General features: G+C 40.6%; 1 protein-coding gene across 1 annotated transcript; it reads left to right on the top strand.

Moving 5' to 3' along the window:
* Positions 1–10,402, top strand: ptdss1a (phosphatidylserine synthase 1a). The gene is made up of 13 exons (XM_019873649.1): positions 1–381; positions 1,153–1,244; positions 2,276–2,320; positions 2,405–2,529; positions 2,885–3,043; positions 3,116–3,267; positions 4,676–4,817; positions 6,293–6,405; positions 6,891–6,956; positions 7,252–7,351; positions 7,775–7,843; positions 9,249–9,315; positions 10,230–10,402. Exons 1-13 carry the CDS (start codon positions 197–199, stop codon positions 10,322–10,324), a joined length of 1,410 nt encoding a protein of 469 aa, XP_019729208.1. The 5' UTR covers positions 1–196; the 3' UTR covers positions 10,325–10,402.
* The last annotated feature ends 2,371 nt before the right edge of the window (positions 10,403–12,773 follow it).

Raw genomic sequence — 12,773 nt, 5'->3', positions numbered from 1 at the left:
AAAACTCATCATCAGCCTCCTGTTTTCGTTTTTACTCAGCGTTTCCTTTCTAAGACGTCATACTTCCTACTCGTACGCTATCTATTACAGTAGTGATGTGTGTTTATTCCTCCCATTACGTTTGCCTTCGTATGGCTGGCTAAGCGCCCCCGGTGCCGTTTGGGCGAGGGGGCTTGGAGCCGACCGCTGCTCCGCCATGGTGTCATTGTATAGCGGAGGGTCTCATACCCTGAGCAAGGATGACGTGAACTACAGGATGCATTTCCGAATGATAAACGAGCAGCAGGTTGAGGACATAACGATAGAGTTCTTCTACCGGCCGCACACCATCACGTTGCTAACTTGCACGGTGCTCTGTCTGATGTATTTCGCCTTTGCGAGGTAAGCATGCTCGGGGGAAAAAAGGTTAGCTCGGGAAGCTAGCAGGTGGCTAACAGTGACTGTGATGCTCTGATTGAGTCACGGTCACAGCTTATACTTCATATTCTCTCAAACTAAGTCAACGAAATACATGTCATTGGGGTGAGTTGTTACACGGTGGCGCTTTTAAACTAGCTTTGAAAACCACAAACGTTGCTTTTAACGGAAATGAAAGGATGCCGTGTCTCCATTTGCAACAAACGTCCACAATAATGGAGTGTTCCCCCGCTCTACGGCGGCCCCGCTATATCGTGCGCGCGCGCGCGTGTGTGTGTGTGTGTGTGTGTGGGTGTGTGTGTGCGTGTGTGTAACGTATCGACCTGTCGTTTGCAGAATGTTCAGTTTATCACATTTTCTTGTTTTTTTCTTAGGGCAGAACAATTATTCAAATTCATATAAATCACATCTAAAAGTTCCCCTACAAAGTATTTTTTTAAAAAGCTTTATATATTTTTGTAAACATCAGTGACTAGAATCACTGACTTTATTTTAGTGTTAAGCCGAACCTATAAAACCAGAACTTTTATGTATAAGAAAACTGACATTTTTTTAATTGTTATAGAGGTTACTGTCTTGCTTGTGTACGTCTTCTTTTCCCTGCGAACCTTGCTAAATGAATAGTGCACACTCAATACTTCAAAAACCTAAACATAATATGCCTTGAGGTTGTCTGTTTTAACTGCTGGTTGAACAAATTGTGTTGGATTTACTTTTTTTTTAATTTATTTACAGAGATGATGGAAATCCTGACAGCAATCTTTGGGTTGGTTTGATTCTGGTGATCTCTTTCTTCCTTGTTATCAGTGTTTTGGCATTTCCCAATGGTGAGTTTCATATGACAAACCTTGTTTTGCTTAATGTCTTAACGTCTTTTATTTACCGTCATATATTTTATAGTCAAAAAATGTCACAGCACACCACCAAACAAATATGTCACAAAAGGTGTATACAGTACTGTTGACTGAAATAATGCAGATAGATATGGTTGCTGTCAGGCTGAGTCCTTGAATCTCCAAAACCACAACTTAAGGTAAAAGTAAAGTACGATTGAAACAACTAGCTTGAGATACCTTAACAGTATATGTATTGTTCTCATACTTAACGAAAAGCGACGACTGTAGTTACATAATCTTTCCATACTCTTATTTCAAAGATCCATGGGTGATGCAATAAAAAAAATAAAATAAAATACTTGTGTGCAAATTGATCAATGTTGCTGCAACAAAGCATTACAGCTATTGATGGACAAAATTGGCCTAAATCAAACTAATTTGATCCATTTCCATTCATTTTATTTGCTGTGAGTCTCCGACAGCGTGAGGAAGAGGAGTTAGAAACACACTTCAGACAGCTGAAGTGTCCAGTTGACTTAATCGATTTGCTCTAAGCTATTTTCAGCACTTTAGCTTGGTTCGTGAGTTAGAAACACACTTCAGACAGCTGAAGTGTCCAGTCGACTTAATAGATTTGTTCTCAATCTATTTTCAGCACTTTAGCTTGGTTCGTTGTTTGTAAATTTAACAAATGACGTGGAGACTGACCCAGACTAACGATTTGTGGGAAGAGAAAAATGGAATTCACCAAATTTGCAGATATAGCGTTTCGGCCCAATTGCGATATTTATGATAAGTTCATTTTACCTTCTGCCATCTTGTGGAAGGGTATTTAAATGTTCTCCCTGTCACTACACACTGCTGGCATAGCTAGATGAACAAAGATTCCTGACCAATTAAGTGAAATTGGATAATTTCACACAGCACACCTCATAATCTTGTGGCACAGTGATTGGGAATCAATCGTTTAAGTCAGTTGCATGTTTGAACACATTCGCATTACCGGTATTCATTTTCTGCAGGTCCATTCACTAGACCTCATCCAGCAATATGGAGAATAGTCTTTGGTAAGTACTGATGAAAGAATGACAGCAGTTTTTTTTTTTTGCAGTCCCACTTCCTCTTATCTAAAATACCTCTTTCTTGTTCAGGTCTGAGTGTGCTGTACTTCCTCTTCCTGGTTTTCATCATCTTCCTGAACTGGCAGCAGGTTAAACAGTTAATGTACTGGCTTGATCCAAACTTGCGCTATGCCCAGAGAGAGGCAGACATTATGGTGAGGATTGTAGTTTATTCGTGACAATACAGTGGAACCTCCAAAGTTGAATGCCGCAAAACTCATACAGTTCGGAGTTCAACCAAACCTCCTCTGACCGTTTCTGAAAGCAATTACCCTCATTTGTGTTGTGGATGAACTGGAGTCCATCCTGATCGCAGAGCACAATCTTAGTTTTTATTCATTTTAATTTTATTTCATTTGTAATGTGTTTTGAAAGTACAACAACTATTAAGTCAACCAGTGTCACGGATCTATTTCTGTTCCACTTTGGAGATTTTACTGGAATAGCTCAATTTCATTCTACAGTATCTGTTAGCAGTTGCTGAGGGTGTGTGTCCCGCTCCCTTTTTAGGAGTATGCAGTCAACTGCCATGTCATCACCTGGGAGAGAATTCTCAGCCATTTTGACATCTTTGCATTCAGCCATTTCTGGGGTTGGGGCATGAAGGCCCTCCTGATCCGAAGCTACGGCCTCTGCTGGACCATCAGTATTACCTGGGAGCTCACGGAGGTACTGCATCATGTCATATTCTACGTAGATTTTTGCATCTGTGAAGTTAAGTCTCACATGTGGTTCCTTCAGCTCTTCTTCATGCATCTGCTGCCTAATTTTGCCGAGTGCTGGTGGGACCAGGTGATTCTGGACATCCTCTTGTGTAACGGTGGCGGCATTTGGCTGGGCATGACGGTGTGCCGGTTTCTGGAGATGAGGACTTACCACTGGGCCAGTATTAAGTATGTCCCGAAAGTTGGAAATAACTGTATGGTGTTGTTTTCCAAACGTTTGTATTCCGTGGCCTTCTTCTTTAACAGTAGCAACAGACACATTGGTAGCTATACTGAGGTCTGAAATACAGTGGTTCCTTCAGATACAAAGATAATAAATATGTTCCGTGACTTCCTTCGTAACTCATAACATTCCCCATTGTAATGAATGGAAATGCCATTGATCCGATCCAGCCCCACACCCCCAAAAGGAAAACATTTTATTGTATTTTCTCCAGGAAAATAGCACTTCACTTCGTCAGCGGTAGACAACCCTTTTGTTTTTTTGTTTTGTTTTTTGTTTTTTGTTTTTTACCCACAGGTACAGATGACGACTGACAGAACCCTTTCTACGATTCAGATACAAAGATAATAAATATGTTCCATGACTTCCTTTGTAACTCATAACATTCCCCATTGTAATGAATGGAAATGCCATTGATCCGATCTTACCCCACACCCCAAAAGGAAAACATTTTATTGTATTTTCTTCAGGAAAATAGCACTCTCTACTACTGTGCTTCATAAAAACAAACAGTAATGACATTTTTAAATCTAAAGACTAAAACAGTTTTTGCCACATTATTTGCTTCAGTTCAATGGACATTGTGCTGCTTCTTCTGTTCTCGACCACCTGGGGGCAGTAAAATACAGACACAAGAAGACGGTCAAAAGCATTTTCCCCTGCTCGCGCTGAGGGCATATTAGATTAGGCTTTTACTGACTTAATAGGTTCATACTGTTGACGTATCACATACATATCCAATACCCATTGTAATGAATGGAAATGCCATTGATCCGATCTTACCCCACACCCCAAAAGGAAAACATTTTATTGTATTTTCTTCAGGAAAATAGCACTCTCTACTACTGTGCTTCATAAAAACAAACAGTAATGACATATTTAAATCTAAAGACTAAAACAGTTTTTGCCACATTATTTGCTTCAGTTCAATGGACATTGTGCTGCTTCTTCTGTTCTCGACCACCTGGGGGCAGTAAAATACAGACACAAGAAGCCGGACAAAGGCATTTTCCCCTGCTCGCGCCGAAGGCATATTAGGCTTTTACTGATTTAATAGGTTCATACTGTAGACATACATATCCAATTATTCTGAATTGAGAAGCAGTGTGATCATCAAATCAAATGGGGTGCTTGAGCACAAACATTTGCCAAACCCTGCAACAGACCATATTACTCAGCTGCGCTATCAACCAAGATGACCTTAAGCTTGAACGTGTTCCCACTAAGGATGAGATGTTTATTCATCACAGAATGGAAAGACAAGTCTGGAATAAGTGTGTTGGTGGCTTAATAATTACATTACTCAACACTTATTATAAATCCTTGGCATCCTTTCCTTGTGTCCCCCAACAGGGACATCCACACCACGACAGGGAAGATCAAGCGAGCCGTTTTACAGTTCACGCCGGCGAGCTGGACTTACGTGCGCTGGCTGGATCCGAAGTCTTCCCTGCAGCGAGTGATGGGCGTCTATCTCTTCATGATCATCTGGCAGGTGGGTCAAGGGGCCTTCCCGACGTCTCAACGGCGGCCAGCCGGAGATCATCCTGTGTGTTCAGTGTACTGAATCGGGGCTAATCTAATTGGCGCCTCCGTGGATGAAATCTAAAACCCGCTTCACTTGGATCCATTTAATTCACGGGGTGTGCTGCTGTCTGTGCATTAACAGCTAATCCCGTAAAGAGGCAAAGCCAGACTGGATTACTCGGGTGCAATTAATAAAGGAGGGTACGATTTTGAGTGCCGTCGCTTTGCATACCACCCAAGCTGCCTTCTCTTTCGCGTTTGTCTGCCATGGCAACACGCTGTGCGTCCCCTTTTATATGGACACTCAATGAAGCAATATCGTCATGCACTTGGCCGCACAGCTCTCCCCTCTCTGGAGGCTCCAAACAGTAATTACCAGTCTTGAAGAATGGATCAGGGAGGGAACGATGGCGCTCGGCCCAGCGGGCGGACAGTTGAGCTGGTTCGCTGAACGAGGCTGGCGGCCAAAGGAGAGAATAGCACCGCAGCAAGCCTTCACTCTCATTATGTTTGTATGGGAATGCGAGGAGCTAGCATAAAGTGATGCTCAAAAATACTGCTGTGTTTTGTAATGTTCTGCTCAATTCAGCCATCATCACAGCATATATTTGTGTTTCCTTGGGCTTTGTTGTCAACAAGTGAAAAATCTTACTAATATACTGTATGTAGCCAACCATGGAAAATGTGCTGAAGTCATCAAAAATGATCACGAATACGAATAATGAAAATTAGTTAACAGTTTTATTGTCACATTTTGTAATGTAAAGGAGAGCTTAACACATCCCAAAACACAACAGGAATTTGAATGTTTTGAGTTGTTTGTCCTACTAAAGATGTCATCTTGTTCTCTGATCTAGCAGTCAATCAAAAATGTCATGTCTTTTCCCACGCTTTCACAACAATTACAGTGAAGGAGAGTTGTCGCAAAAATGTACACGTAAAGTCAATAAATGGAGCCGACAGACGCTCAAATAACCACCATGGCACATATGTTGCTGTAGAAAAATCTCATGGCAGCCCAAAAAAAAGTGACAAAAAGTCGATATAGTGGAATAATGATTTTGTGTCGGTGGATTCACAGGTTCACTTGGTGTGAAATCTGGGTGTGTTTAGTTGAATACATAGCTGATATACTCACAGGGAGCCATGACTTATTCCATCTATAAATGGCAACGGGTGGCTTATTGTACCTTTTGCCATTTGGTGGAAGGGCATTTCATTCTTTCGTCTGTCACTACAGTCTGTTAATGGCACAGATAGATGAACAAAGATATTATTCGGTGTAAATGATCAAATTTACGACCTTGGAAAATTTCCCACGGCATTGGATGATCTCTAACGGTTACCTTGACTGTAAATACTGACTCAAGATTTATTGTGAAATAATGACGCAGCTTTGTAGTGTGCTATTGTATTAAATATCATTTATTGTCTCCTTCCCAGTTGACCGAGTTAAACACGTTTTTCCTCAAGCACATATTCGTCTTTCCGGCAAGCCACGCCCTCAGCTGGTGTCGGATCCTGTTTATTGGCATCATCACAGCGCCAACAGTCAGGTGAAACACTGTTCTGTCTAGAGGGGGGGAACATTTGCATCGGAACCATTCGGTATGGACGAGTACTGATACCAAGTGCCATATCGGGCCGATACCAGACGTATTTTGAGGTATCGGATACTCGTCGAGGCTGCTGATACCAGCAACCGATACTTAAAGCAAAAGAGGGAAAAGAAAAAGACATTAAGTCCTCTTCCGCAGTAGTTCGCTTTATACTATGGCTGTTGGGCACTTTGGCGAATCATCATGTGCGTCAGGAAAAAAAAGTATTTGCTCACATTTTTGTTATTTTTGTCATTGTGTTAAATTAAATTTCATGCAGTATATATCGAAAATACGGGAGGTATCGATACTCTGTATCCGTGAGTACTCAGAGTGAATACTCCTATATATGGGTCTGAAAAAAAATGGGATAGAACATCCCCAGTTACCTTATATCCAATTCTTCTCACTCTAACCTGACATTTTGTTTGCGTTTGCTACAGACAATATTACGCCTACCTCACAGACACCCAGTGTAAGAGAGTTGGGACCCAGTGTTGGGTGTTCGGGTAAGTGAGCCTTCCGCCACAAAGGACCTTTCATACAGTGAAACAAATGTGAAATGTTATCAAGAGCCCCTGCGAGCTTATTGAGGCTGAGAAATGTAGCAACGTTAAACCATGACGAATTGATTTCTCACCATAGCTGTAAGCCGGTTTGTTTCCTCACATTCCTATCAACACAAATCTCACAAACATTCTGGTCCGTAAAGCAGCACATGTTGCTTCTCTGTGAGTTAAGTCAACTGAAGGCGGTTGGGGATTTGTCATGTTGTGTTTGGGTTGTTCCTCTCATTTTGCCCAGGGCCATAGCCTTTCTCGAGGCGCTAGCCTGCATCAAATTCGGACAGGACTTGTTCTCCAAAACCCAGATCCTCTATGTGATCCTCTGGCTGCTGTGCTTGGTAAGATCAGCATCGACAGCACTCTTTTTGTTTTTGTGTCAATAGTAAACTAGTGCGGTCTGGTGCCGATAGTAACCTGTGAGCTTATTTGTGTCGCCTCTGTTTAATCTTGTGTCAAAACCTGTTTCTTGTGTGAACGCAGAGATATACATGCATTCGGAGTAATGTGCCTAGACAGGATTCCAGACGAAAGCAATACATCTGTGCTCTGTTTGGAACATCAAATAGAACAGACTGGTTCAGTAAAAATATTACAATCATTAGTAAGAGTCAGAAAAGAAATTATGTCATGCCATCACATCGAAGCACTTACCAGCAACCATTCCCATATTACTTTCATGTGCTCTGACATAATAACTCATTTTTCTTCTTTGGAAATAAAATGTCTTGTTAATTACCTTTGTTCTGGCTTTTCTGTTTTAGGCCTTCATTACATTCCTTTGTTTGTTTGGAATGGTGTCGTGCGCAGAGAACTATGGACCGAGAGAAAAGGTATATGCTTTGTTTTGGTCTGTTCGTCTATATATGGTCCTCAGGAGAAGTAGAAAAACATACCGGTATCTAAACAGCCATGATAATATATTCCAAAAAAGTGACATCAGCACTTTTTGTAGGTCAGGCCCATTTCATTATTCCCCTCATGAGTTGAGGGGCCGATCATTTACAGCAGCAAACATTTCCATGAGTGCAGTCACGCTTGCAAATAATTATTTGCTTTCATCCTGAGTTCACATCTTCTCTTTGGTAAAAACTTTTTGAGAAAATGCATTGGGTGGTTTCAGTGAATAAAGGGGCCAGAACGGGTCGCATTCCTTGTGCTCACAACAGCATACAGTAATTGTGAGGCCAAAGTGTGCACATCGCTGTTGAATATTACCCATCCATGTATTGCCGTGTAAAAGTGAAATACAGGAGCCTTTACTATTTGCTGTTGCCCTTTGTCATTTTCTTCATTTGTGCGTCGTCTAAATGTTGAGTCAACATAGCCAGCGTTGTGACTGAACATCCTCTACGCCCATTGGCTTTACCATTGCAGTTTTGGGATCCCATTCCATACTTCGTGCAATGCATTTTCACCCAGAGCTGAGCTGATCCCCCACCCATTTTTTTTTTCTTTTCCAGAAAAGGGACATATTAAAAAAATATTTGTCGAATCGGCAGGCATGTCCATGGCACCACTGGTTGTTGGGATGTCACTCCTATGTGCACATGTTGTGCACGCCTTCCATGACAGTTTACATACGGCGCATCTTGAAAATACATTGGTTTTTAAAATTTATTTATGTATTTATGTATGTATTTGTTTATTTATTTATTTATTGGGGAGGGACCAAATATTGAGGGGAGAAAAGTCATTTGCTCAACTCAAGGGTCACTTTTGATTCTTAAAACTGACGGATGAGCCAGCGCATTTGCAGGTTAAGTCCAAAGTAACAGTTAAAAAATTGTATGTAAAATGTGTACAAGAGTTTCTTTAAAATATTTATTGATTGATTGATAATACTTTAAGAGCAACAGAATTTGAGCAAGGCCTTACTCTCACAACACAGTAGTAGACACAGAATGTTAGCCAATCTTAACTATCCATTGAACCATTTTCTGTACCGCCTATACTCAGTCGGGTCGCCGTGATGCAATATCAAAGACCAGTGACTAAATAACAAATGTCATGGCAACTAACCTCCAACATCTGAATGATTAAGAACTGAAGCGTACTGCAAGGTCACCTCTGTGACAGTTAAGCTGCTGCAGAGATGATCTTTTGGTTTGCTAGGCAGGTAGTTGAAGGGCAAATGTGATTTGTCCGTTTGACGCTGTGTGTGTGTGTGTGTGTGTGTGTGTGTGTGTGTGTGTGTGTGTGTGTGTGTGTGTGTGTCGTGTGTATCTCCTCCCTCAGAGCTTGTCCGAATGTGAGGATAGCAATTACACAGAGTTTGCTGATGATGTGCCAGAGGAGTTTACAGGTACAATGAATTGTTTTATGTACTGTTAATCACGACTATTCAAGGGGGATTGGGAAGGAGCCCTGCTGCAAATAGGACAAATCCAGAAGTATTTCACACCGTGTTTATAAGTGCCCATTTGAATACTTCATACTGTAAATTTAGTATGCCACAAATGATACCCCAAATCTTTACATCTCATTTCACGCTCATCTTACATTACCCTTAAAAATAAATGGATTACAGATATTTAATTAAAAAAAAAAAAAGGAAAGTGCTGCAAGTGCATGTAAATGAACATGCGACAAAGACTCTCTGAAACAACCCAGGCTAAATTGATCTCCCTAGCATACAAAGATGGTTGTCTCAGTCAAGATGTATCACGTCAACATTCCACCAATTACTACTTTCCTATTAGTCAGCCCTTTTGTGCCATCTTGGAGTAAAATCCACCCATTTTTATATCCATCTTGGGATGGCCATTTTCCCACTTGCTGTTGACTGGCCTTGAGCGTAAAATCAAGTAGCTTTTGTTGCTTCATCCATATTCAGAAAATGCAGTATTCATCACCAATGCTGTATTTAGACTGGTGGTTGTGCGTAGGACAAAATATTAAGAACATTTTTGACATGATTTAAACATGTAAATGTATGAAAACACATTTTAAAATATCCCAAACTGCCTGCTCCAATGCTCTCACTGTAAAGAAATGGGAAGACTATCATATAACATCACTTGGAAGAAATGAAAAGAAGACTTTTCCTGCTCTCACGGTTCTCCAAATGAGAGGCAAAACACAGTTTTGTCAGGTCAGCGGGGCCTTCACGGAACTTGAAAAAAGACTCCATCCAAGTTTGACCTTAAACTGCTCGTGTTTCCATCTCTATTCTTGCTATAATGTTTGCATTCATGGTGAGAGCGTTGTGTGTTTCAGGAGAGACTGAGGTGGGAGGTGACTGCCCCAAAATCAGACTGAGAGGAAAGGGCTCGGGAAAGCTCAACTCCGTTAATGGCCTGGAGAGCCAGTAGCAATCACAGGAATAGGTTCCTAAACGCACCCAAAAAAGGTTCTAATGGGGGCATTAACTTTTCGGACGAGTCGGAGACCCCCCACCCCCCTCGCTCCCCTCCCCTGTCCTCCAGGAGAGACAACTGGTACATGCAGTGTTGTTCGAGCGGCACACCCATAACATGCTCTGCTCGTAAAAGCTCTAACACTACTGTTGACAGGTGTGTGTAAGTGTAAATACACGGTACGTGTGTTTGTGAAAAAGAGATGTAATAAATAACTGCCAACTTTTACTGTTAGCCGCATGCTCTGTGGAGTTGATCATTTACAGACAGACCTGCTCTGACGCACGATATCATTCATTCCTGCTCCAGACTATTTAAAGCCACCATGTAGAAATGAGAATGAGAATTGAGCCTCTGTGTTTCGGGCACAGAAATCATCAAATCTTTTTTTTTTTTTTCATTAGAAGGCGTTATCTGTTGTCAGTTTACAAACGTTTCACCAATGTACGTTGACACTGTTGGTGACCATAACTTGAATGTGGGCGGGGCATCACAAGAGCATTTTTGACCTGGAACAAAACAAAGCACACGTCTAACGCACTTTGCAGAAGGTTGGCTCTGAAGAACTGCACATTTATAATGTTGGGGTTATTGTTTGTGTTTTTAACGCCTCGTCGATTAATGGCTGCTATTTTGGTGTTTTGTTTTTTTGTGTGTTACCGCGATTGTAATGAAGGGTAAATATTTGAATTGTTCACCAGAGTACAGGATTGCCGGTAATCTTGTTACACGTGCATGGTTGCAATGTTACACACAACAACAAAGCAGCTACCCATGATGGCAGCATTTTTTCCCCCCACTGTCATTTTTAAAGCTTCATTTCACCTTTTGTGCCTGTATGTATGTTCCCTTTGTCTCAATTCTCTCCGTGTGCATGAAGACTAATTTGGGGCTTTGTGCGTTTCATCTTTGTTCATTAAAGATTCATTTGGGTTTCGTGCCATCGGCTCATGCAGTACGTGCACCTTGTGCAATAGCACCGCTGAGAACTAATTCACCAAATTTTGCCTACTCATGTTTGTACGAGCATTGTCATGTCAAGTTCACTTTTATGATTAGAGTCTTGCAGTTTTGTCCAGGTATACAAGCACGTTTGTCCTGAAGTTTGTGTGTCAACGTAGGTGGTCTGAGCAGATTACTGCAGTTGTGTTTTCATACGGCTCTTCCACGCAGCCATAACGGAGATTGCGCTTTTACACTTAATTAAATTTGTACTTTGACGCCTGTACCGTACTTACATTTATTGGGAATGATGAATGATATTTAAGTGATGATGCACCTCTAATTAACAATTCCTGACAAATCAGATTTCTGAGACCAGCAAATGGTGTCAGACAAAGGTTCCTGTCTATGGTACATGATTTTTTTCCTGGATACATAATACTGTATACGGAATTTGCCAAAAACAACGACATGGAAAATTACTTGTACCTTACTATATCACTGTGAAATAATACTGAACCACATTAAAATGTTTTACATGTTCTCAACAGACTCATTCTTTGCTTCATGCCAAGAAACTCACGTCTGAGGAAAACCAACCAGATAGAAGGCGATACTGATGAGGTGTGAAGTCACCTTTTGTCGAGAAAATGATTCATAATATAATGTTCTAAAGTAATTATTTTGTCACTTGATTTGGTGGTTTGCCAGGAGATTTGTCAATTGTGAAACATGTGCCTTGGCACAAAGGCAGGGGAAAACTGGTTTAGACAACCATTCACACTCAACGAGGATTAGAATAGTTTTAGATCTATCGTCAGTTTTAATTTCCTTTTGAAGTTTTTTAAAATTCAGTTTTAATTAATTTTAGAACAGGTTTGTTAGTTTATTTTTTTAATGCTTTAGTTTTTTAATTAGTTTTAGTATTAGTTTTAGTTTTTTTAAATATAAGGAGTATTTAGAGTATTCCAAGATAAAATTATGCTCAATAAGTATTATGTAATAAAGCTACAATTGCCAGATGACTTACTTTCCTTCTGTACTGGTATACAGTAACACCAAAATAGATAATTAAACCCTGAAAGCTCATGTCTTAATATGAAATGACATACAAAAATGAAGAACATCTCTGTAATTACAAAATGTAGTTTCATTTTTTTAAGCATTCCATGTCATTAATGAAAAGATTTTTTTCAATTTTAGCTTGAGTTCTTTCGTTAACTACAATAACCTTGTCAAACTCACACAATTGCGCAATATAGAGTCTTCACTTACTCTAACATGCATGCTTTGGGAATTTGGGAGGAAGCTGGAATACCAAAAAACCCCTCAGAAGCATGTAGAAAACATAAAACTTCACACAGGAAAGTCAAAGTCAATGGTGAACATCGGCATTGTGAGGTTGACATGCTAACCAGTCATCCACCATGCGAAAATAACTTCACAATAGATAAATGTCACG

This window comes from Hippocampus comes, unplaced genomic scaffold (assembly GCF_001891065.2).
Source record: "Hippocampus comes isolate QL1 unplaced genomic scaffold, H_comes_QL1_v1.1 scaffold383, whole genome shotgun sequence".
NCBI classification, from domain to species: Eukaryota; Metazoa; Chordata; class Actinopteri; order Syngnathiformes; family Syngnathidae; genus Hippocampus; species Hippocampus comes.
Note: the sequence above shows the minus strand (reverse complement) of the source record. Positions and strands in the feature narration are given on the sequence as shown.

Bases quoted from the DNA above. Each gene is read 5' to 3' on its own strand.
- ptdss1a (XM_019873649.1), top strand. From the start codon at position 197: ATGGTGTCATTGTATAGCGGAGGGTCTCATACCCTGAGCAAGGATGAC. The intron at 382-1,152 runs GTAAGCATGCTC...ATTTATTTACAG, and splicing joins ATGTATTTCGCCTTTGCGAG to AGATGATGGAAATCCTGACA. The intron at 2,530-2,884 runs GTGAGGATTGTA...CTCCCTTTTTAG, and splicing joins AGAGAGAGGCAGACATTATG to GAGTATGCAGTCAACTGCCA.